Raw genomic sequence first — 24,044 nt, 5'->3', positions numbered from 1 at the left:
GTTCCAAGAAAAAAATGGCAATCATTTTCAAACGGTACGGGATAGTTGTTCATGCGGAATGCACGTCCTGGGCCTCATTCATGCAGACCAACGAATAGTACGGTGCAAATCCATCACTGTGAAGAAGAAGATAAAACAGCTAATCAATTCCCAGGCATGCGTGATTGATCCATTTCAAACATCTACTAATAATACTCCCTCCGTTCCTAAATATAAGTTGTAGAGATTCAACTATGGACTACATATGGAGCAAAATGAGCAAATCTACAAAGACAGGGAGGGGGTAATTCCCAGTGCACCTCGCGCTCACTGATTTACAAATCGCTGTCCGACACGTCACATTGCACGCGAAGGAACAAGAATGCCCAGGAATACTACTCTACTACCAATAATGTGTACAGCGATTCCTTGGCATGCCAGAAATCAACAAGTTTTTGTACAGCTCACGACGCATGGTCCACACTCCACAGCAGCGACGACAGTTTGGTACAAAAACGATAATGGCCCGAGCAGTACAGCAAATTGGTAGAAGAAAAAAAAAACAGAGCACGTGGACGGACCGACAAGACACGAGTTGGGCAATGGAGCTTCGACATCAAAGTGCACTAAAGTGTACAGTAAATGGCCAGCCAACCAAACCAACCGGCGGCCTACTTACTAGTATATGTATGTGTCTGTATTTCCCTCTCTTTCTCCGCCATATAGTACTTACTAGTATTCAGCAAAATTTAATTTAATGAACAAACGGTGGCTACGATCTATCTGTATGATGGTGTGTACCTATTATGCTAGTACCTGAAAAGCAGGAGAAAATTTCACTTCTGGTAGCAGCAGCAACTTTGGGTACCAACCCTTGTATATGAAGCTAATGATGGACAGCGCTACGGACGAACATATAACCATCAGGATCATGTGGCATCGTTCCCATTTTCTGCAGGTGGGGCATCTGGGGTGGCGGCGTTCCCGTTTTCTGCAGGTTGAGCATCTGGGGTGGCGTCGTTCCCGTTTTCTGCAGGTGGAGCATCTGGGGTGGCGCCGTTCCCGTTTTCTGCAGGTGGAGCATTTGAGGTGGCGTCGTCTGTGGTCAGGGTGGATAGACTGTCGGACAGTGAGTTTGCCTCTTCGCTCTCGGACGGTGCCGCTGTTGAGGCGCCATCCTCCGAGCCAATGTCGGAAGTTGCGTCCGAAGCCATGCTGGATGGCTCTGATGCTTCTGATATTTCAGGCTGTGGTTGTCTCAGCAGGCTCCAATACATGATGCTAGCTGTAAGAGTTAGGATCATCTTCTGGTTCACCTGTTTAATCAACATGAACAAAAGGAGGATATAAAACCAACAATATATATGCACAGCACAGTTCCAATTCTCAATCAACAAGCATCATCAACATTTCTGAAGGTAAAGATTCCAAACAGTAGATGAATTTAGCTCCGATCCAGTTTAATTCATTGGAAAATGAAAATATTACAGGCTCGGTTCCATATTCGTAACAATGGCCCTTTACCTCTATGATGTCCTCTGGCAGTAGAAACACAGAACATCCGAGCTTTCTTGCAACACTAATGATGTAGGTAGCATTTAGCTTCTTTTCCTCGTCTACAAAATCAAAAGAAATTAGCCATCAGCCAGTACTATGGTTCTTCTATTTGTAAAGAAAGCATATAATTAATTAATCAGAAACCAATTCATGAAATAGCACATGTGGATCAAGAACAGACCAGCTTCTCCCTTTGTAACTACTTTCCAGTTCACAACCCTTGGCTGAACTGCACTAAGAAGTTCGAGGAAGAACACTCCATTTGATAAGCTCTTATCCTGAATGGGAAAACGTTAAGAAAAACATTAACAGCTAGAATTTTTTATATGGCTACGTGAAAGCTATGGATATTAAAGTCACCTTGAAGCTTTCCATTCGAGATGTTCTTCCTGATGCTTTCACTTTGCTGTTTGCCCAGTTCAGTATATCTGCATCAGTAATTTGCTTTCCTTGGGATCCTTTGGAGTGGGATCTCAGTCTGTTTAGCAATTGAAGGATATTAAATCTCATCAATTGCCACAGAAGTGCTGAAAGACAACACAGAGAAACTCAAATTATATGTCCCCTAAGTTATCAAGAACAGTGCATTAGCATTCACTATAAAGTTAGATGTGATCGAACTCACCAACTATCAATTTCTTATTTCCCTGAACAATATCATTCCCAGCTAAATTTACTAATGAAAACTTTAACTCCTTCCCAATTTTTACAACTTGATTGCAGTTCTCCAGTTTCCTAAATGGCAATTTAATTGGAGGTTTTGATGCCAACTTCCAATTGACAGATCCAGGAGAAACTTTGTCAAGTACTTCAAGAAGTACCCATCTGCAAGATCATAAACTAAATTATCAACTCAGCAATTGATATAACACAATAACACAAGACATCATGAAAATAGTCTTGTTACCCATTGCGAACATCTTCAAAAACATTATTCAGGTATGACTCGACCCCAAGGCTGTTGATCCACATTCGGAAGGCCCTTTCTTCTCTGGATACTAGAACATCATCACGTGATGCTGACTGTGTGAGTGTAACTTGTTTAATGTCACTAGTTAGACCATTCCTGCACATCATGGAATGATATCATTGAAGTGATCAATGGTCAGCACGGAAAAATTGTTAAAATCGACCCAAGGAACTTCCAATTTAAAATAGCTCGTATGATTTTGATCATATCTTAAATTTCTAGATCATTTTCAAGAGCAGGAAAGTCGGCACTTACCGATGCTGGAATATTTGTGCAACAAATGCAAGATTCAAGTTGGCAGAACCCTCAGTAATATCCTTTGGTGTAAGGTATCTTTTGCAGTCCAACTTCTCTGCTTGTTCCAGTACCATTTTTGCCCTTTCATCAGGATTCTTAGTCTCCAGTGTGGTTTCAGGGGAAGTCTCTGGAGCAAGAGCTTTTAGAAGATAAGCATAGGCTTCACCATCCTGTAAAAATTAACTTATGTGACCATCGGAAGTTGAACAGAGCAAGAACAGAAGCATGGCAAAGAACAACATAATGATGGATCAAGTACAGAGCGACATAACGTACACTGTATTACATAAAATGAAGAAAATAACATAAAGTATTTGATAGACAATGCTGAAAAGCTAGCTGTTGTGTTGCCCACAAGACTCAAATTTAACAATAAGATCAACCAAATGTGTAACAGGCAGATTTTTGTATCATTGCAGGTGTATCAAAATTGCATATAATTAAGTGATTAGTAAGTGCTGTGACATGTACTGTCATATGCACCTTCACATCCGAAGAGAAATTGTTAACAGTTTTCTTGTAGCCAGCCTTTTTCAGATGATGGTTCATCCATCGAAGCAGCATCTTTTCTGGTGACAAGCTCAACACCTCATCTATATCCTGTACAACATGCAATAAAATGGATTTTGTTTTGAGCAAAGATGTACACTGGGAGCTGAAACAAAGGTAAAACACTTCTACTTACCTTACTGTCATCAAACAATTCCACAAGCTGGGGTGTCTTCTTAAGATTAAGATCAGCCAAAAGTTGAATCTGATAATAAGTGAAGCAACTCTTTAGGTGATGAAGGAGGAGTTCAACCATAGTGTGTCCATTGAATTGCATAAAAAATGTGAATCTCATTTCAGTACTTACCTTTATGATTTGAGATATTAATCCAAGAACTAAATGAGGCTGCCAAAGAAAACAATAGAAATATGTGTAAGTCACCACTTGATTTTTTTAAGGGAATTTATAGAACTGAATATGGAATTGGGAGCATTTTCCCATTAGGGTAAGGTGGCTAAAAACACCTAACACATGAAAATCAACAAAGAAATATGAGATGTACTACCTACTAGTAAGTGATTAAAGTGAAAAAGAACAAAGGACAGGCAGCAGTTAATAATGATAACAGTATTTACACCTAAATTTACCAACAAATTCATCAAAGAAAAACTATATATCGCTATACAGGACATGAAAGAATTAAAGGGAGACAAATGATTTATCTCATTGCAAAAGAAGAAGGATAATTTAGAGCGCGGCAACATTTTTATATCAGTGACATTGCATCATGAGCTACAAGAAAGGATAACAAGTAGGGAACACAAGGCATACCCTTCCTTCCACTAAATCCTGGGTGCCAATGTTAACAACAGTACATCCAATGGCCTTTGCAGAGTTGAGGCACAGTGTGTGGTTTTCATTCCTCTCCCATGGGTTAAGAACTCTTTTCTTATTTATTGCTCTCTCATCAATGGTCCCAGGTACAGCTACATTGATCAACTTACTGACAAAAGATCCAGCAAGGAATTAACATCAGCTACAACTAGCAGACAGTTTCTGTTGAAAGAGTAAATTGGCATGCGCCATGTAGCTAGCTAGAAAGCCTTCTCACCAGAGCAGGACGCCATCCCTAATAAGATCGAATAGCTGGTTGCCGGATGGGTCGATTGGCAAGTACTTCTTCAAGAATGGATCTTCACCAAGGTAAGTGTTAATATGTGCCACATAAGAAGACTTCTCCGCCTGGTTGAGATTGTGCAGCAGCGTAGTGATGGTGGATTTGAGGAACGACGACGAATTCTTGCGGCCGCCAGCCCCGCCACCGCCGCCGGCAGCGGCGCTTCCTTCCTTGGCGCTCACCCTTGCTTGCAGATTCAGGTACTCCTGCAAAAGCACCACACCAGATTCCCCATCCGAACCGAATCAGTAAGACAATGATAACACACTCTTCCCCTCCACAGTAATACTAGTAATACTACTAGTCAGGAACTCAGAGGATCGCCAAGATGTACCCGGAGGAAGGACTCGAACTCAATCTCCTGGTCGCTGTCGGGGTACGACTCCGACAAGAAGGCGGCGATCTCCTCCTCGAGGACCACTTCGTGAAGTCCCCTCAGCTTCTTCATCAACCCCGGGAGGTTCTTGGTGGTGACATGGCCGGAGTCCCTCTTCAGAGACACGAACTGCAAACCACAACGAAACAGAAACCTCGAGTTGGAGCAGAGGCGACAGAGGGAACTATAGTAATAATTCTGGTTTTTGGAGCAGAGGAGAGAAGACGAAGCCGTGGATTCGGGGTGTCACCTTGGCCTTGAGCGATCGGAGCTCGACCTGCGTGAACTGGCCCTGCAGGGAGGGGTCGGAGACGACGACCCCGACGAAGCCGGACATTTCCCCTCGCCACGGCCCGATTCGACCCGGCTCCGGCGCGGCTGCGGGGAGATTTCAGATCAGGGAGGAAAGAACCCCGGGAAAAGAAGGAACAGATCGTCCGCGCGCGGGCGGGGAGGGGCGGCGGGGACGAAGATCGAGATACCTTCCGAGTTGCTCACGGTAATTCTGCCGTGCAGCCTCTGCTGCTCCTTCTCTCGCTGGCGTGCTTTCCTTGTGCTGGGGGGAAAGGTGGGCAATGGCGTCCGGAAACTCCCAGATTTGGTGGGGGCGGGAGGGGGGAAGTGGCGGAGACGAGGAGAGGAGGTAAGGGTGGGGTCTGCTCGTTTCGTTAGTTTATTGTGTGTCTTCGCTTTAGGTTTTCCTCGGGGTTAAGGCACTGGATGGAAAGGGTAAAAGCAAGCAAGCAAAATGGAGATCAATAAACAATAAAGCAAAATTTTGACAAAAAAAAAGAAGATGGATTTTTTTATTTTTTTTCTTGATGGGGAGAGATTGGTGATGTGCTTGGTTGCCGCATGCTCAGAGCTGGAAATAGTCTTCGGAGACATGTTTATCTAACACGTGTGACGGCCGAATCCTTGCATTAAGGCGGCTTAAGATTTGCATGTATATGGTTGTAATTTTTGTTACAGTTGTCGCTCTTTATACTGCCATGATTGATTATGAATAGAACAAAAGTTTCTCTTAAAAAAATTGTCACAAGGGGTTGTGTGGTTTTCATTGTTGTTTTTAGCGGATTAGTATTATTACCAGAAAAAAAAAAGTTTACTGCTTTGTGTTTATATGCTGATACAAAATTATAAAAGAAAAGAAAAACCATAAAAATATCATTCATTGCGGGTTTACTACCTCCGTCTAGGTTTATTAGGCCCTTTTATATTTTGGGTTAAACTTTGACCGTAGAATTGATTTGCAAAATATAAGAGACGTGTCATAAAATTTATAAGGATTCGAAATGAAATTTCCAATTATATAATTTTTTGACATATATCTCATATTTTATATCACAGGTGTATTGTCAAACTTTGACTCAAAATGTGAGAGGGCGTAATAAACTCGGGAAGAGAGAGAATAATGATGTTACAAATATTTTTCCATGTATCTACAATCAAAGTGAAAGAAGTTTAAGTAAAGATTCTATTTAGACATGTATTCATTTGTTTGTCCACTTGCACATATTATGGTCAGTGTATTCTTGGGAGTGGCTCACTTTCTTTTTCCTCACCCTTCCTCCTCTTGCGCCGCCTCCCTTTTTTGAACTCAGCCAGAGATTCCTGGCCTGATCAAACGCTGCGTCCAACATCGATGGCTGCTGAGAGGTGTGCATGTGTTCCTTGTTACATTAGGGTAGTGCTCATGGTGTTATGTCGTGGTTTGGTGACATGTCGTCGATGTGCTTTGCTCTGTTGCCAACGACGGCATATGGAGCTCGCCTTCCTCCTCTGACCCACTTGCATGGTGGAGGACGGCAAGAGGCTGTGGTCTTGGCATAAGCACTTTCAATAAGCTTGGGAGAGATTCGGGGTCATCCTTTCTTCTTCTTCTTCTTCTTCTTCTTCTTCGCCTGCGTGGTGCCGGGCGAACGGGAAGAGATGGATCCGACTATTGTCTTCGTTGAGCTAGAGTTCTCTGGGATTACAAGCTGCATTGTGGGCCCAACATTTCCTTCATCTCGTTGCATCGACCTGGGCCACATGAGCTGCAGATCATCAAGGTATTTGCTTCTGGTGTACCATCTTCAACCTCCACGTGAGGCCCAAGGCTTGTGTCGAAGACGGTGGCCATGAAGTCTCCGACGGGATTGCTACATGTGACTGGACTCATCTGTGATACTATTGATGGTTTAGGGACCTATTTACAAAAAGAATGATCATCTTGCAAAAAAAATTGATTGTTTTTAGGTCCTCCATGCAGTGTGGTAGTAATTTTGATATGAAATGGCAGCTTGGGCATCTGAGCCCCTACCCCTGTTGTCTGTTGAAAAAAAATGGTAGTGTATTCTTTACAATCATTTTGAATGAACAATTGTTTTGCTGGATATTTGCAGCGTTACGGTGAGTAGCAGTGAGGGATAACTGTACTCTTATTAGTGGGTGGTTACGGTGATTCTATTTAGACATGTATGCATTTGTTTTGCTGGATATTTGGGTAAAATCAGGATAACTGTACTCTTATTAGTGGGTTGTTACGGTGAGTAGCAGTGTGCCAGTGTGCATGTTATCCCCGTGCAAGAGCAGCCGACAATCCAGTTCGGTCCACGACGCGTCCTCTCGCCATGTTGCTATCGGCGAGCCGAAAGCATCACCGCCGCTTCCAAAATAAGAGGAAGATACAAAACACGTCACCAGCCTTCGGCTTGGCGCGTTGCTACCTTGTGCCATTGCCGCCGGAACACACCAATAGCGCGTACCTGTACAGACACATGCCCGCCCGCCCATCCTCCCACCGCCCACGCGCCCGTCACCGCGGACACGCGTGGCCCATCGGCCGGTGCGCACGCGTATGGCGCTGACGTGTTTTCCGCCGCCACGGGAGAACCTCATATTTGCCTGGATTTATTGCGGAGGACAAGGACGCGTCTATCCGGAACGGCTGGTCGAACTGAAGTTTGCAGCGCGGGTCGCATGGAGGCATGTACAATAGTTGATAAAATAGTTTTATATTAAATCTTGCATGTAATTTAGATATGACAAAAAAAGACGTCTACAATGGGTCATGTCTTAGCCTTATCTTCAATAACTAATTATTCCTATAAACATGGTGAGACATATTATGCTAAAAGATTATATCTTGTCTTCTTTTAAATAAGAGAAGACAATCTTTTTCTTACGGGTTCTCTCTTCTCCACCTCATCATTTATTCTATATGGCACTTCTAAGATAGCACCATTGTATATGCTCTGACCGGGCATACGGTTCATACGGCGGCACTGAACAAAACGCCGGCCCACGAGTATGGGACGAACTGACGAATGGAAGATGTGCTACGGAGCACGCGGACCCTTGCGCCGACCGGGCACGGCTGAATGAATCGCCAGTAGTACATCCGTTGGATTATTATTAAGCGGGGACTTATATGCCATGGGATGCGAGGACAAAGGCTCCAAAGGGGTTGTAAAATTGCGCAATGGTAGTATGCTACTCCGATCACGTGCGACCGACGACATGGAGGAGGCAGCCTCAACGTGGTCGCTACTTTTTTGCTTTGAACCAGGATCTCGTGACTTTTCTCGCGTGCACTTTTAAATCTTTTTATTTAGGGGAATTTTTTAGGAGGATTTAGGGGAACGGATTCTCTATTTCACATCTAGATGTGAAATAGTTATCTCACATCTAAATCTTTCACCGTTGGATCAGTGTTGATCTTGTGGTTATCCTGCGTCGTATTTGTCTCGTCAGTCTAGTACGCCGATATTGGCAGGCCGTTAATCGTTTTGTTTATCTCGGCCGTGTCTCAAGTCTCTGTCCATCCTGTATGTAAATCTCAGGCAGCTTTTGGTCGGCCGTTTGTTTGTCACGTGCAGCCGCTTACCGTTGGTTCGTTGGCCCCTTCTTCCATTTTTCTTGACAGCCTGCTATCGTGGGTCTTTTTATTAGGATCGTTGCTTGTATTTTTTTTTAGAATGTTGCTTGTATTTTCTGAATCGTGGAGAATAGGAAGATTTAACGGACACCATATACAAAGGATTTGATGTTAGCTTATGCTCTCACTCATTCTCTATTTGGGCACTTTCTCTCCCTTCATCTGTCCCATTTATTTGATCTGCTTTTTTCTTTTTTGTTGTTACTCTCCTTTTTAATTTTTCCCCATTTTTCAAATTCATGATATTTTAAGTACATGAACATTTTTTGAAGTGTGTGACCACTTACTAAAATTCACAAAATTTTAATTTGTGAACACTTGTTTGAATTTACATTAAAAAAATTATGAATAAGGGTGTGTGTGTTTGTTTTGGTCCGTAGTTGCATGTCAACCATCGACTCGCAACTAAGTATGTGTGTGCGCGCGCGTTTATTGGGACCCCCGGTTGCAAGCCGACCATCGACTCACAACTAGGTGTGTGTGTGTATTTGTCAAGGGTCCCCAGTTGCATGTCAACCATCAACTGGCAACTAGGTGGTGTGTGTGTTGTCGGTGCCCCCAGCTGCAGGCCGAGCATCGACTTGCAACTAAGGGTGCTTTTGTATGTTTGTCTAGAGTCCCCAGTTGCATGTCGATCATCGACTTGCGACTAGGTGTGTGTGTTTATTGAGGGTCTCCAGTTGCAAGCCGACCATCGACTCACAACTAGGGATGTATGTGTTTGTTGAGGGTCCAGAGTTGCATGTCCACCATCGACTCACAACTAAAAGTGTGTGTGTTTGTAGAGGGTCCCCAACTGCATGTCGACCATCTACTCGCAACTAATGATGTGTGTGTTTTGTTGTGGCCCCAAGTTGCAAACGACCATCAACTCGCAACTAGGGGTGTGTGTATTCATCCGGGCCCCCAGTTGCAAGCTGACGGTCGACTCACAACTAGGGGTGTGTGTGGGTTTGTCGAGGGTCCCCAGTTGTAAGTCGACCATTGATTCGCAACTAGGGGTGTGTGTGTTTGTCCGGGCCCCCAGTTGCAAGACGATTGTCGACTCGCAACAAGGTGTGTGTTTGTTTGTCGGGGCCCCAGTTGCAAGCCGACCATCCAACTCGCAACTAGTGTGTGTGTGTGTGTGTGTGTCTATCACGGCCCCAGTTGCAAGCCAACATTTGACTCGCAACTAGGTGTATTTGTGTGTTTGTCGAGGTCTAGTTGCATGTCAACCATCGATTCACAACTAAGGGTGTGCGTGTTTGTCTAAGGCTCCCAGTTGCAAGCCAACCATCGACTCGCGACTGGGGGGAGGGGAGGGGAGTGTCTTTCTAGGGGTCCATCGACTCAACAACCAAGGGCGCGTGTGTTTTGTCGAGGGCCCCTCATTTGCAGGCCGACCATTGACTCAACAACTAAGGGTGTGTGTGTTTTAACGGGGGCCCCAGTTGCAAGCCGACCATCGACTCGCAACTAAGCTTGTAGTTTTGTAGTTGTCCCAGTTGCATGTCTATCCTCGGGTCACAAATGAGCTCGTAGTTGTCCTAGTTGCAAGTCCACCCCTGTATCACAACTGAGCACGTGTTTTTTCATCTCAGTTGCAAGTCCACGCTCGACTTGCAACTGGTCTTGTTTTTTGTTGTTGTCCCAGTTGCAAGTCCATCCTCGACACGCAAATGGTATCGTAGTTTTGTGTAGTTGTCCAAGTTGCAAGTCCGTCCTTGACTCGCAACTAGAATAGTAGTGTATTTCATCCTAGTTGCAACTTCACCATTAACTTGCAACTCGACCTACGTATATGTTAAATGCACAGCGGACATTGTTTTTAATACTGTGTGCTTTTTTTCAAAATAGTGTTATAAAATTTTAAACACATGGTAAACATCTTTTTTAAACAAGTGATGAGCAATTAATTTGTGAGCTTTTTTCAGTTTCACGGACATTTGAAGTTTCATGACTTTTAAAAAGTTTACAAATGCTTTTATAAAGTTTGCAAAAATATTTTTTTGTATTTAAATACTAACATTTTTATGCGGAGAATTACTAACATTTTGTTGTTTAGCACTTTTTTACCATTTAATTCGATTTGTTTCCTGTGTGAGGTGTTGTAGAAATAGGCCTTACTATATCTCTGTTTTTCGTGGGAGATGTTGACAACCAAAATGAGGAAAGCTAGACCTATCTATGTACAATCACAAAAGAAAAAGAAAAGGGACACTGCTCACTGTAGTAATGCCTAACAAGCAAGCAGAAAAAAAAAAGCTGATGAGCTATCGTAGCGAAAGGTAAATTAAGCAAACTAGTCTAGTCAGCGTTGTAGCACACTGCTCACTGTAGCTGGACAACGACACATGCATGCAGTAGTGGTACAAGGGACACACAAAATGCCACAGTGCGCGAAGACAAATCGCAGCTTGCTGCTTAATTTCCCGGCGAACAAACAATATAAGAGATCGTTTAGTTATCACTAACAGAAGGTAATGTCATGTTAGATATGAGATATTATCTCACATTTAAATGAGATATAATCAGACTCTTAGGGGAACTATGCTCACCTTAACCCGTGGAGACATGGAATATCTTATTTGGCGCTGAATATTACCACCTCTATTTATATTACTTATATATTATATATTACTATAGAAAAGCAAACGTAAGTTCTCCTAAAACCACACAACAAACTATACACAAGATAATCAAAGCCTTCGGATCAAATCAACTTACACATATCCTACCGCCCATATTACGTCAATAATCTATTAACCAGATCGACGACTAGGATCAAATGTTCTGCCAGCAGACGCCGATGGTCTCCGCCGCCGCCATCTCCGCCGCCTCCTTGACACAAGGCCATCACCATTGCGCCCCACTCCGGCGTGCCTGATGCACTTCGGCCATGGCAGTCGTTGCCACCTGACTCTATCCTCGGGATCTCATCCTACTGTCCTGGATCGGGGCAGCAGTGGCGATTTGGATCCGGGCGGCGGCGGCTGAGCAAGGGCACCGGTGCTGTCTAGGTACATATCTTCCCTCTCTCCCTTCCTCCCTCCCTCTCTCTGCCCCGCCGGGGTCGCTGTGAGCCCGTGACGGTGGACTGGTGGGGAACTCCGGTGGAACGGCAAGGGGACAGCGAGGAACGGCAAGCACGGGTGCTCTGCTGGCGGAGGCATGTTTCGGGGACGGGGAGACCTCCGGCCGTGGGGAATGAAGAGAGCTTTGGATGCAAACTGAATTTCATCTCTCTTTGTTCTTTTTTCTGCTGATGGCACAGAAGAACATTGGTAATGTTGAGCTGGCAAAGAGAAGTAGCAGACTAATTTCTATGTCGACTAGATGATGATTTGCTCCCTGTATGTGGTTTCCTCTGTATTCTTTATATGATGTTATTTTGTGATCCTTGAGTACGGAAATAGCATGGTGTGCAGCGTTGCCCTTGTGAGCAATCTCTGATGCTACTGATGTTTATATATGTATTACTTATGACACTAGGATTCAATCCTCACCGAAGATTGAATTCCATCTTCTTGGTTAGAATGCACAAAGGATTTGAATTGTGAATCTTGCAAGGACATTTATTTTGTGAAATTTAACATGACTAATTTGAGACCAGCAAAGAGGATTGGGCCCGAAGAAATGCTGATATTGAGCTAGGTTGGCAAGGCGATATGTCGAGCTCTGTGTAGCCTGCTTTCAATGGCTTATTTAAACAGGTGTCCCCTTTTCCTTTGTATGTGTTTTCGAGTCTCATTTCATGTAAAAATAGCCTGTAGATGTCCTGCGGTGTGATTTTATTTTTCGAGTTCAGCTCTGTGCTATCATAGAATTCAGCTTAGGGAGATCAAGAAGATGTTTCATATGTCAGCACAACTACTGGAGGATTTGCAGGTGAGGAACTATTATATGAGTTTGGATGACCAAATATTAGTAGTACATCAAAATCTACGGCTTTATATAGTTTGTCACATACTGTCTTATTTCATATATGATGACCATATCAATCAAGTGTTTGTTATTTTTCATTCAGAGTGTACATTGATTCCAGTGTAGCAAGAACAGAAAATAAGGTACTCTCTAAATAATGTGTGAGGTTTCAGATTCTGTAATTTGTTTTACTGTTGCTAACTGAGCATGCTTAGATAATGTGGTGATTTGAGTGGAGTTTCAGAGTCGACCGTTCATGTCTGCAGTCTCAAGTTTCTATATGTATAGTTTGAGACCTAATAAGTACTGATCATTTCAGAAAGTTTCATGTTTCATACTTATGATTGATACTGATTGTATTCACGTAATTGGGCCACTTGGATACGGTGGTTGGCTAACTAATAAGTAAGATGTACCCAGTTCTGCATAAAGATTTAGGCACCCTAATTTCTTAAGTCTTTGTGGAGTCAGAGGTGTTGAATGTTTTTGTTCGAAGTTTTTTTGAAATGATGAGTGATGCATACCTATTCAATGTTTTACATGGTACTGCAAGTGAAGAAATGATTTGTACTGAACCATCTAATGGGTTATTGTGTTTCTTTGAAGTCATGAATTTGTAGCAACTGACGCCCTCATTGGCATTCTTTTTGAAAGATATCCAAGATAGTTAAAGCATTGTGGGGACGAGGAGGCCGAGCAGTCCGTTGTGTCTCCGCCGTCGCCGGCCGCACCGGTATGTTGTGCCCCTTTCCCTGCTTCACGTCCTAGGCTACTCCACCCCCACTGGATACGAGTGTGGCCATGACAGAGGAATCTTGTGCAGGGGGATTTGATGCATAGCATGTTATGTACATGCAATGGAAATGTTACACAGTGAAACACATTTTGATCTTCTAATATTAATATGCATTGCTGGCATGAAGGTTATTATTTGTTGTTTCACACACACACAAGGTTATTATTTGTTGTTTCACACATTGTATTGGGGAAAAAATTAGGACTAAAGGTTTTGGTATGTCTGATTGTCGACATGCCACCGGAGGTGCATGATTGTCTGATAGGCTTGAATTCTTAAGTTTTCTTTCTTATTGGTCTTGTTTGTTTTTATTTTGTTGAAAACCCATGATTTTACCATAACCCAAAATTGCTGAGTTAAATGGAGAGGCTCAATGAGAAGTTTCGGGACATGGAAGAAATTGATTGTTCTAATTTAAGTAATATAAAAAGAAAAGTAGTATTTTCTATTAGTAACATATGTCTATAATATTATGATTTACCTCTGCTAATAGGTGTCGTCGTTGAAAAGAAGCATGCCCAAATTTGTAAGCCCATATTGGTATTACTTTCCAGTAATCAACATCCAACAAAATATATATTTATGAATGATCTATTATCTTGCCATGAATAACAATGATAAATTTGTTGTTGACTCATGTTATATCCTCACAAATAAAGTGCCACATGGAACTTTCTCTATCAGTTCAGGCTGGATGGGCAAGACGACATACTGCAGACCGGGACCAAGGTGAGAATATTAGATGGAAATTTATATAGCATATGTACAGCTACGTTTATTAATCTCCTTCTCACTTTTTCCTTTTTCTTTGCAGAGTTATGTTCATTATCAGTGATATGTGTTAATACTCTCCTAGAGATTGATTTTTTTGCGATCGCAAAAAAAGGAGCCAGATACATGGCGAGCTTCCAAATATCAAGTTGCAAGTACCTTCGTTGCTTTGGACCTTGCCATGGAAGGATGAACACTAAATGACCACAAAATGCCTCTAGATTATGAGTAAGCGTGTTTCTACCTTCAGCGGTTTGGGCATCTGCTTTGTCTCTGTGGCTGGTTTCACGGGTACCTGATTTTGCTTGAACAACCACAGGTGCTGCAGCTTGGTTTGCTGACTAGCAATGTTTTGTTTCTTTGGTGGACAAACTTGTATCTCAGAACGTTGACGAATTATTTCATTTGATCAGCTTATGTGGAAACTACTAATTTTCATTGCCTCTGTACACACACTTGCATATCTTTTTTCCTGGTGCTTATTGGCAATGGCCCACTCATAGGCACGACCTAGAAGAAAATAAGATTGAAGATGTATTTTTCTTGGTTGGAAATATTACACCTCAAATTTACTTCAGTTTTTTTTGAGCAACTTTTTTTTGAGCAACTCAAATTTACTTCAGTTTGGATGCAATGATGACTTTAAGATTGAAATAACTGGTGAATTATGTCAATTATACAGTTTAAGAGGTCATGGATGTGATATATGAGAAACAATTTTGTCTGTGATACATGAATATCTATATGGCACTGTGGATGCTGGCGAGATGTTGGTCATGGCCTTGGTTGTCGAGATGCACTAGCTAGGGGTGCACGCATGGCCATAGGCCACAATTAAATTTTCTTGACGGACTGAGGTATTTGCTAAGCAATGGACATGGGCCTGTTGATTTATAAAGCACAATATTTTCAGTCATTTGTACGAGTTCGGAATTATATGCTTTTTGCGTGAGATTGCAGCTGCTCAAAATGTAGATTTATGTTATGACAGAATTATTAAGTTTCATAGTAGAACATATTTAAGCGAGACGTGCGTTGCACGTGCATGCTTACTAGTGTTGGTAGGAAGAGCACAAACCTTTCCACGCATGTTTTATATGGGCTGGCCCATGCAAGCTTCCAGCCCCTCCCGCTTTTGGCAAGCTTCTAGATTCTTTTGGCTCTTTTCTTTCTTTTATACAGTTTTTTTATCACTCCCTTCCGAATTAATTAACGCAACCTCTATACAATGTCTTAGTTACATTGTATGGCTACATCAATTAATTCAGATCGGAGGGAGTATTTTTTCTTCATGTTTTCGCTTGTTTTTTTTTAATTCTTGCTTATCTTTAAAAAATCATGAATTTTTTCATTTTCATGAACATTTTTGAAATTGTGAATGTTTTTTAAAATCTTAAGTTTTACTCAAATTGCAATTTTTTTGAATTCACAAATAGCTTTTCCAATTATAATTGTTTAATCTATACAAAACCAGGGTCATTTTTTTTCATAAATCATTACTGTTGGATTTTTCTGAATAGTGAGTGAGAGAGCAAGGTGGTTAGAACAGTCGGGCGAGCATGCATGATACGCCTTCAACGTATCTATAATATTTTATTGTTCCATGTTGTTATATTATCATTCTTGGATGTTTTATATTTATTTTATAGCAACTTTATATTATTTTTTAGGACTAACCTATTGATATAGTGCCTAGTGCTAGTTGTTGTTTTTTGCTTGTTTTTTACTTCGTAGAATATCCATATCAAACGGAGTCCAAACGCAGTGAAACTTTTTGAAAAAAAATTCTGCCCAGAAGACAACTTGGGAGTCAAGGAAGTGCGGAGGGGAGCCTTGTGGGGCCCACAAGGCACCAGGGCATGCCAGAGGCCCCTGACATGCCCTGGTGGGTAGTGAGGCCTGCGGGTGTCATCTCCACCGCCTCTCAGCTATATAAATACCCAAATATTCCAGAAACCCTAGGGAGTCGACGAAAAACAATTCCAGCCGTCGCAAGTTCCAGAACCACGAGATCCAATCTAGATCCCTTTACCGGCACCTTGCCGGGGGGAACACGATCACGGAGGGGTTCATCTTCCTCATTGGTGCTCTTCCGATGATGCGTGAGTAGTTTATCATAGACCTATGGGTCCGCAGGCAGTAGCTAGATGTCTTCTTCTCTCTTTTTGATTCTCAATACAATGTTCTCCTCGATACTCTTGGAGATCTATTTGATGTAATGACTTTTTGCGGTGTGTTTATTAGGATCCGATGAATTGTGAGTTTATGATCAGATCTATCTATGAATATTATTTGAGTCTTCTTTGATCTCTTATATGCATGATTGTTATAGCCTCGTATTTCTTCTTCGAAACTTTGGTTTGGTTTGGCCAACTAGATTGATTTTTCTTGCAATGGGAAGAGGTGCCACTACAAGAAAGTTGTTAATACATGACGGTCCTTGTCCGTCACAGATCAGTCAAAATCTGTCATGCATGATCGTCCATGATGGATCTGAAATCCGTCATGTATATCGCGTCATAACTTGACATCGTACCTTCCATGACGGTTCTTGGCTGTCATGGATCAGCCCCAGGCCCGCCAAGCCCAAACTAGGCTGTGACGGAACAAACCGTCACCAATTTACATGACATGGCTACAACATGGCGCCTACGTGGATCTGGCGTGGAGGATAACATGGCCCATGTTGTAACCAGCCCAATTAGGAATATGGCCCAATATTTTTGGTGGATAGTCCAGCCAATTGGCCTACCTATTTTTTTAGTCCAACCCCCTTTTTTGTCCAACTTGTTTTCTCCATGCAACACAATTTACAACAGGACAACCAAGTTATATTCATTCAAAAAATAGCAATTGTTCACATGACAATACAGACTTCCAACAATAGAGTAGGATGACGAGCATGTCCAGAAAGCGCTATAAGAAATAAAAAATCAAGTAACATGACTTCAAAGAAAATTCACTACTAGCTAATTTTAATCTCCGATACTACACAACCGCTTCAAAGAGCTATACAGACCCAAATAACTCCTCCTAAAAAACTTCAATCTCAAGTAACACTGATCAACTCTACCAAACCTGCATAGAATCAAAGCACATACATAAGTTATAAAAGCCAGCTCCCAAATGAATCCAAAAAGTAATAATAATAGTTGATTTTCCAAGCAATCATATGTGGACAGACTGCTACTATATTAAGGTACCACATAAATGTGCGCAACACACGTGAAGAAAAACAAACTAGTTACAAGTTCAAAAAATTGTTCTAAATATGTGACATTTTATCATCCAAACATAGGAAGGTCAACTTCATTTTAAAACAAAGGACAGACAAATCATTTCATATTCATCAAGTACAGCAACAAAATCAAGTTTATATGCACGTGACAGGGCTTCTATATCAAAATAGATGACTCCATACAATACAATGTAGTTCATAGTTAATAAAACATGAAAAAAGTAATACTGTAGGCATACTTTCTTCATCAATTAAAGCTATTTTATGTCAATAAACTTCTTTTTGCATGCAACTTAAAATAAGAACACTCAGAGGCAAGACCATTTTAGACAATTAAATGATCCACACTTCAATATGTGATGTGATAAAGAATTGAGATAGAGCAGATGTTGAATAATACCAAGAATTAGATAATATGCTAGTAATAACACTGGAAATTTGAAACTTGACAAATGCACACTATGGAGCTGATCAAACACTCTTAAATCTGAAGCAAAAACAATATACCATCTACTATTAGTAATCTTAAATAAAAGCACGCAGTCTTCACTTCCATCGCTACTTCAGATTGAAATTCTGTGTACACGCATATCTGGAAATACAGTAGTACCAGTAGTACAAAATCCATCACCTATTTGAACAAAGCAAGAAGCAATCAGACAAAGATTAGCATGCTAGTTTCTAGAGAAACAATGAGTACAGCAGAATGAATATGTGCTTGCATCGGGGTTGTTTGCAACCATATTAATATAAAACTTAAAGACTCAATCAGAAACGTAAAAGAATAGGGGATGAATAATATTCTGTACAAGCGATCAGCTGAAAATTATGTAAAAAAAATTCTGCCAACATATACACTGTACCACACCATTCCTTAACAAACAAGAATGACAGTAAACAAGTAACAGAGACTAACTTCAAGATAATTAACACAACTGGGCATAAACATAGGCCAAGTTCAAATAAAAACATCTAATGTTGTGGACTATATTAACTCGATTTTTAAATCAAAATCGGCACCGACGGATTTTTCATCAAGCTCGATGTTTATGCTGCAAGTTCATCTCAAAGCACCAACAAATACAGTACAAAATAATACCATGTTCTGCTCGAGGATAAGACAAGCAAAAGAATGGAAGGGTATCAAGCTCACCATTTATTCTGCAACCATAAGAAATATCAACATTTATCAAGCATACAACTGAAGAAAAATTATTTGATAGGAACGATAATATATTTACAAATGGAGATGCACACAAGTTAACCACTGTGAAAGCTGCTCCCTGAGTGAGAGGGAGAGGCACAAAATTTACCCCTGAATAAGTTGCTCCATCAGGTTTATGCACTTGGTCCCCATCAAGTTTCAAAAATATATATGATTGTAGTTTATGTACTGGTCCTTCCATAACTTAAAACTGTTTTTTTTTTCATTCATCCTTTTCTAATGCATACATATAGAGACAAAATTAACTGAACTCATCTCTCTCACCGAACAAACTGAAATTCTAAAGTACACGTACATTCAGTGAGATACTGAGATTTAAGATTCATAGTTCCATTTTGAAAAAAAAAGATGTAGTGTGTTCTACATTTTTAATGTAGGACATGGTCTGGTACATTACATTACAAAGCAAGAAGACTTGCACACACAACAGAAGTTCAAGTCCAGCCAACTAACTTGCACCTACTTTGTTCAAATACAACACATGGTCTGGTTCATTACATTACAAAGCAAGAAGACTTGCACCCATAGCAGAAGTTCATAAGTTCAGCCAACTAACTTGCACACACTTAGTTCAAGCAGGACATAGTATGGTTTATTACATTACAAAGCAAGAACCTATGCAAAAAAGAAGTAAACAAAATAAAATTAGGTCCTGCAAGCCTGACCATTAAAAAGATGTTCAGAAATACAACTAGTTATGTACCAAGAGATGCAAGCAACAGAAGAATAAATTAATGCAACAGATTTATGTGGTTTTGCTGTACTGTATATGTCCATAATATCCCAAAGAGAAAAATATTATAGATCTTTCACTAGCAGGTAGTTAATCACAGAAATGCATTACATATTTTGTTTGAAACCAGTCTATGAAAGCAGAATAAATGCAGGGGGTCGGTTTCTCAATACAGTACATCCAGAATAAGACAAGCGGAAGAATGGAAGTGTATCAAGCTCACCATGTTCTACTCCAGGACTGTAGCGTTGGCGTCGATCAGGTGGTAGATGTACCAACTACAATGTGCAAAGCAAAGATATTAGTGTGAAAACAGGATGTCGGTTTCATTTCATTATTACTGAAATGCAAATGTTATCTCAACTGTACCAAATTCTTAAAAATCTATGCCTTCCCAAATGTCTAGATTTATTAATGAACTAACATCAGAAACCTGAATCTATGCAACACTGACCAACCTTTGGATAATAATAATAAACGGAACAAATTTTCCATCTTTGCATTGGTATGGCGAAAACACATATATCAGACACCAAATTACTAGCACTTGAAATGTGCCAACTAAAATGAAATACCGGCTTCACCTGCCGTGGATGTCCTCTGCTCTATCATGCAATGTTCAAACTTATAGAATTCATGAGATATATATTTGTCAACATTTTCTATGCAATCTAAGTGAAAATGCAAGCCTAAACCTATGTTGAATATAGATCAGGAATCAAAAGCGGTCGGTCACAAGCGAATATTGGATGAAATAAAATAAGCAGAGTATGCCATAGATGAGACAGGCAGCAGAGGAGGTCGCCACGGGATGCACGGCTGTGCCAGATAGGCCACAGGGGAGGTCGGGCCGGGTCGCCACCGTCTAGCCCAACCCGCATGAGCGCACCGACCTAGGGGACGCCATCCAGGAGGCGGAGAGGCACGATGGGGGGCGCTGTCCGACGGAGAGGAGCCACCGGAGAGGTGTCGGTGATGGACGAGATGCTGCAATCGAAACTCTAGCCATGGGCTAGGGGTCGAGACCGGCAGTGGCGGATCCAACCGGACTGGAGGAGGGAGGGGTCGAAGACTAGCCCGTCGGTGTGCTGTGCAGTGGCGAACGTCGCCGGAATCGACGGGCGTTGGTCGCGGCACGAAGGGTCGCACGAGAGAGAGAGAGAGAGTTAGGGTGGATGGGTGGGGGATGCGAAGGATCTGACATGTGCCAGAGCTGCGAGGTGAGAGGAGGGGTGGGAGAGGGCCGACGATGAGCTGTGGGAATCGGGATGTGGTGGGTGGCGGCGATGGGGAATCGGGAGGGGTCTGCGTGGAGGAGGAAGAGAGGAGGGGGCCAAGGAGGAATGTTTTAGGGTTAGCGTTTTATGTACGGAGCGATTGGGCGGGCTTTAGCGGGCTTTAGACGGGCTTCGGGGCTATAGCAGACCGTCCATGACAGTTTCTCATATTGTCACCGCAAATCCGTCATGGATTAACAGATTTCTTGTAGTGTGCTTTGTGATGGGTTCGATCTTGCGGTGCTCAAACTTAGTGATAGAAGGAGAAGTGACACGCATGTATCGTTGCCATTAAGGATAAAAAAGGTGGGGTCTATTCCTGCATGAATAGATCTTGTCTACATCATGTCATCGTTCTTAATGCATTACTCCGTTTCTCCATGAACTTAATACACTAGATGCATGCTGGATAGCGATCAATGTGTGGAGTAATAGTAGTAGATGCAAAATCGTTTCAGTCTACTAATCTTGGACGTGATACCTATAGACATGATCGTTGCCTTGGATATCGTCATAATTATTTGCTCTTCTATAAATTGCTCAACAGTAATTTTTTTACCCACCGTATGTTATTTTCTCGAGAGAAGCCACTAGTGAAATCTACGGCCCCCGGATCTATTTCCTATCATATTGTTTTCAGATCTATTATTCCAAAAACCCAAAAAATACCTTGCTGCACTTTTTAATTTTGTGTTTTTGCTAGATCTATTTATCCTATCTCATACAATTTAATTTATCTCAATACCGAGGAGGGATTGACAACAACTCTTACGCGTTGGGTTACAAGTATTTGTTTTTTGTGTGCATATGTTGTTTATATAGTGTTGCTTGGTTCTCCTACTGGATTGATAACCTTGGTTTCATAACTGAGGGAAATACTTACCGAATGCATCATCCTCTCCTCTTCAGGGAAATACCAGTGCAGATACAAGCAATCAACGCAGATGATTGAGCCAGTGCACAAAATGGCAGGTGTATACTATAGTGGTTATTTTGCACCGTAACCGTCAAATAGAAGATCCTTGCAATCATGTCTTTTTTCTTGAAAGAACCTCACTAGCCTTTATTGTAAGAGTAGTGCACTTTCGCGCGTCCTTGATGGCCCAACGCCAAATGGTCACACGCCTCTATAAGATGTGTATTGGAGTTCATTCTTCAACACATACATATCCTTCGTGAGTCCATTGATATCCCTATCCTTAGCTCATGGAGCTCAGTCCTCATGTTCCTAATCAGTCCTCCTTGTGCGTTGTGAATGGCCTATTGGAAATATGCCCTAGAGACAATATTATTTGTTGGGAAACGTTGCATGGAAAATAAAAAAAAATCTACGCACACGCAATGATCTATCCATGGAGATGCATAACAACGAGGGGGAGAGTGTGTATACGTACCCTCGTAGACCGGAAGAGGAAGCGTTTCTCAACGCGGTTGATGTAGTCGAACTTTTTCGTGCTTCAACCGATCAAGTATCGAACGCACGACACCTTCGGGTTCTGCACACGTTCAGCTCGGTGACGTCCCTCGCCTTCTTGATCCAGCAAGATGTCGAGGTGGTAGATGAGTTCCGTCAGCATGACGGCCTGGTGACGGTGATAGTGAAGTGATCCTCGCAGGGCTTCGCCTAAGCACTATGAAGATATTACCGCGGGAGTAAACGGCGGAGGGGGGCACTGCACACGGCTAACAATTGTCTGGGGTGTGCTAGGGGCGCCCCCCACATATATATAGGTGGGAGGGAGAGGGGAGGCAGCCAGGGTGCCCCCCAAGTGGCGCTCCCCTTTCCATAATACACCAGAGAGGAAAGGGAAGGGGGAAGAGAGAAGGGGGGGAGAACCCCCTCTTTTCCTTCTCCCAATCGGCCTCCTGGCATAGGGGGTGCGCCACCCCTTGTGGGCTGGTGTGCTCCCCACTCATGGCCCATATGGCCCATATATTCCCACGGGGGTGTCCGGTAACCCCTCCGGTACTCCGATAAACACCCGATATCTTCCGGAATGCTTTCGGTGTCCGAATACCATCGTCCTATATATCAATATTTACCTATCGACCATTTCTAGACTCCTTGTCATGTCCGTGATCTCATCTGGGACTCCGAACAACATTCGTTCACCAAATCACATAACTCATATAATACTATATTGTCATCGAACGTTAAGCGTGCGGACCCTATGGGTTCGAGAACTATGTAGACATGACCGAGACACCTCTCCGGTCAATAACCAATAGCGGATCCTGGATGCTCATAGTGGCCCTTACATATTCTATGAAGATCTTTATCGGTCGAACCGTTATGACAACATATGTTATTCCCTTTATCTATCGGTATGTTACTTGCCCGAGATTCGATCGTCAGTATCTTCAAACCTAGTTCAATCTCGTTACCGGTAAGTCTCTTTACTCGTTCCGTAATACATCACCTCGTGACTAACTCCTTAATCGTTTGCTTGCAAGCTTATGATGTGCATTACCGAGAGGGCCTAGAGATACCTCTCCGAAACTCGGAGTGACAAATCCTAATCTCGATCTATGCCAACTCAACAAACACCTTCGGAGATACATGTAGAGCATCTTTATAATCACCCAGTTATGTTGTGATGTTTGATAGCACACAAGGCATTCCTCCAGTATCCGGGAGATGCATAATCGCATAGTCGAAGGAATATGTATTTGACATGAAGAAAACAATAGCAATAAAACTGAACGATCATTATGCTAAGCTAATGTATGGGTCTTGTCCATCACATCATTCTCCTGATGATGTGACCCCGTTTCAAATGACACCTCATGTCCATGGTTGGGAAACCTTAACCATCTTTGATCAACGATCTAGTCTAGTAGAGGCTCACTAGGGACACAGTGTTTGTTTATTTATTCACACATGTATTAAGGTTTCTGATCAATACAATTCTAGCATGAATTGTATTCCCTTTATCATGAATAAGGAAATATAAAATAACAACTTTATTATTGCCTCTAGGGCATATTCCTTCATTGTTATATTTATGTATTCATAATTATGGAGTTTATATTCTATGCTATAACTGCTATGATCCTGGAATATGCGATTCAGTGGAAAACTCATATGCACGTGTGGAATGGTAAACGGTTATATAGAAGGTTCCTAGTATTGCTTCTAGGACTAGCTCAGGTATTGTTGGTGATCAGGTTTTTCAGATCTTAGGATATCGTTAAGTCTAACGATAGTCCTAAAATAACATCAATATTATGACGTTAGAAGAACAGTCCCATTGAATCGACCCAATCTTGTATGTTATGAATTGAGTTAATGTCGTCTATAATCAATTGTAATAAGATGGAGTGTTAACG

The 24,044-nt window shown here is 41.9% G+C and overlaps 2 protein-coding genes across 26 annotated transcripts; one reads left to right on the top strand and one right to left on the bottom strand.

Annotated features, from left to right (window-relative positions):
• Positions 1-574: 574 nt before the first annotated feature.
• On the bottom strand, positions 575-5,508 carry LOC125514389 (fimbrin-4-like). Its single transcript, XM_048679701.1, has 15 exons — positions 5,329-5,508; positions 5,097-5,224; positions 4,805-4,975; positions 4,405-4,676; positions 4,125-4,296; positions 3,660-3,698; positions 3,489-3,557; positions 3,287-3,403; positions 2,762-2,973; positions 2,444-2,602; positions 2,162-2,361; positions 1,897-2,063; positions 1,718-1,814; positions 1,504-1,595; positions 575-1,295 (listed from the first exon to the last, which is right to left on the bottom strand). Exons 2-15 carry the CDS (start codon positions 5,181-5,183, stop codon positions 909-911), a joined length of 2,241 nt encoding a protein of 746 aa, XP_048535658.1. The 5' UTR covers positions 5,184-5,224; positions 5,329-5,508; the 3' UTR covers positions 575-908.
• Positions 5,509-11,510: 6,002 nt separating this feature from the next.
• Positions 11,511-14,791, top strand: LOC125514387. 25 transcript variants are annotated; one of them, XR_007286404.1, is made up of 6 exons: positions 11,511-12,638; positions 12,778-12,817; positions 13,329-13,407; positions 13,498-14,199; positions 14,285-14,469; positions 14,561-14,791. XR_007286404.1 is itself a non-coding variant. In XM_048679699.1 (4 exons), the coding sequence occupies exons 1-4, from the start codon at positions 12,600-12,602 to the stop codon at positions 14,443-14,445; spliced, it is 324 nt and encodes a 107-aa protein (XP_048535656.1). In that variant the 5' UTR covers positions 11,512-12,599; the 3' UTR covers positions 14,446-14,791. The 25 variants fall into 25 exon arrangements, 1 of the variants encoding a protein (XP_048535656.1); XR_007286413.1 differs by having other exon boundaries at positions 11,512-12,638; positions 14,160-14,199; XR_007286412.1 differs by having other exon boundaries at positions 11,512-12,638; positions 14,155-14,199.
• The last annotated feature ends 9,253 nt before the right edge of the window (positions 14,792-24,044 follow it).

Source organism: Triticum urartu, chromosome 6 (genome assembly GCF_003073215.2).
Source record: "Triticum urartu cultivar G1812 chromosome 6, Tu2.1, whole genome shotgun sequence".
In the NCBI taxonomy this organism is placed as follows: Eukaryota; Viridiplantae; Streptophyta; class Magnoliopsida; order Poales; family Poaceae; genus Triticum; species Triticum urartu.
Note: the sequence above shows the minus strand (reverse complement) of the source record. Positions and strands in the feature narration are given on the sequence as shown.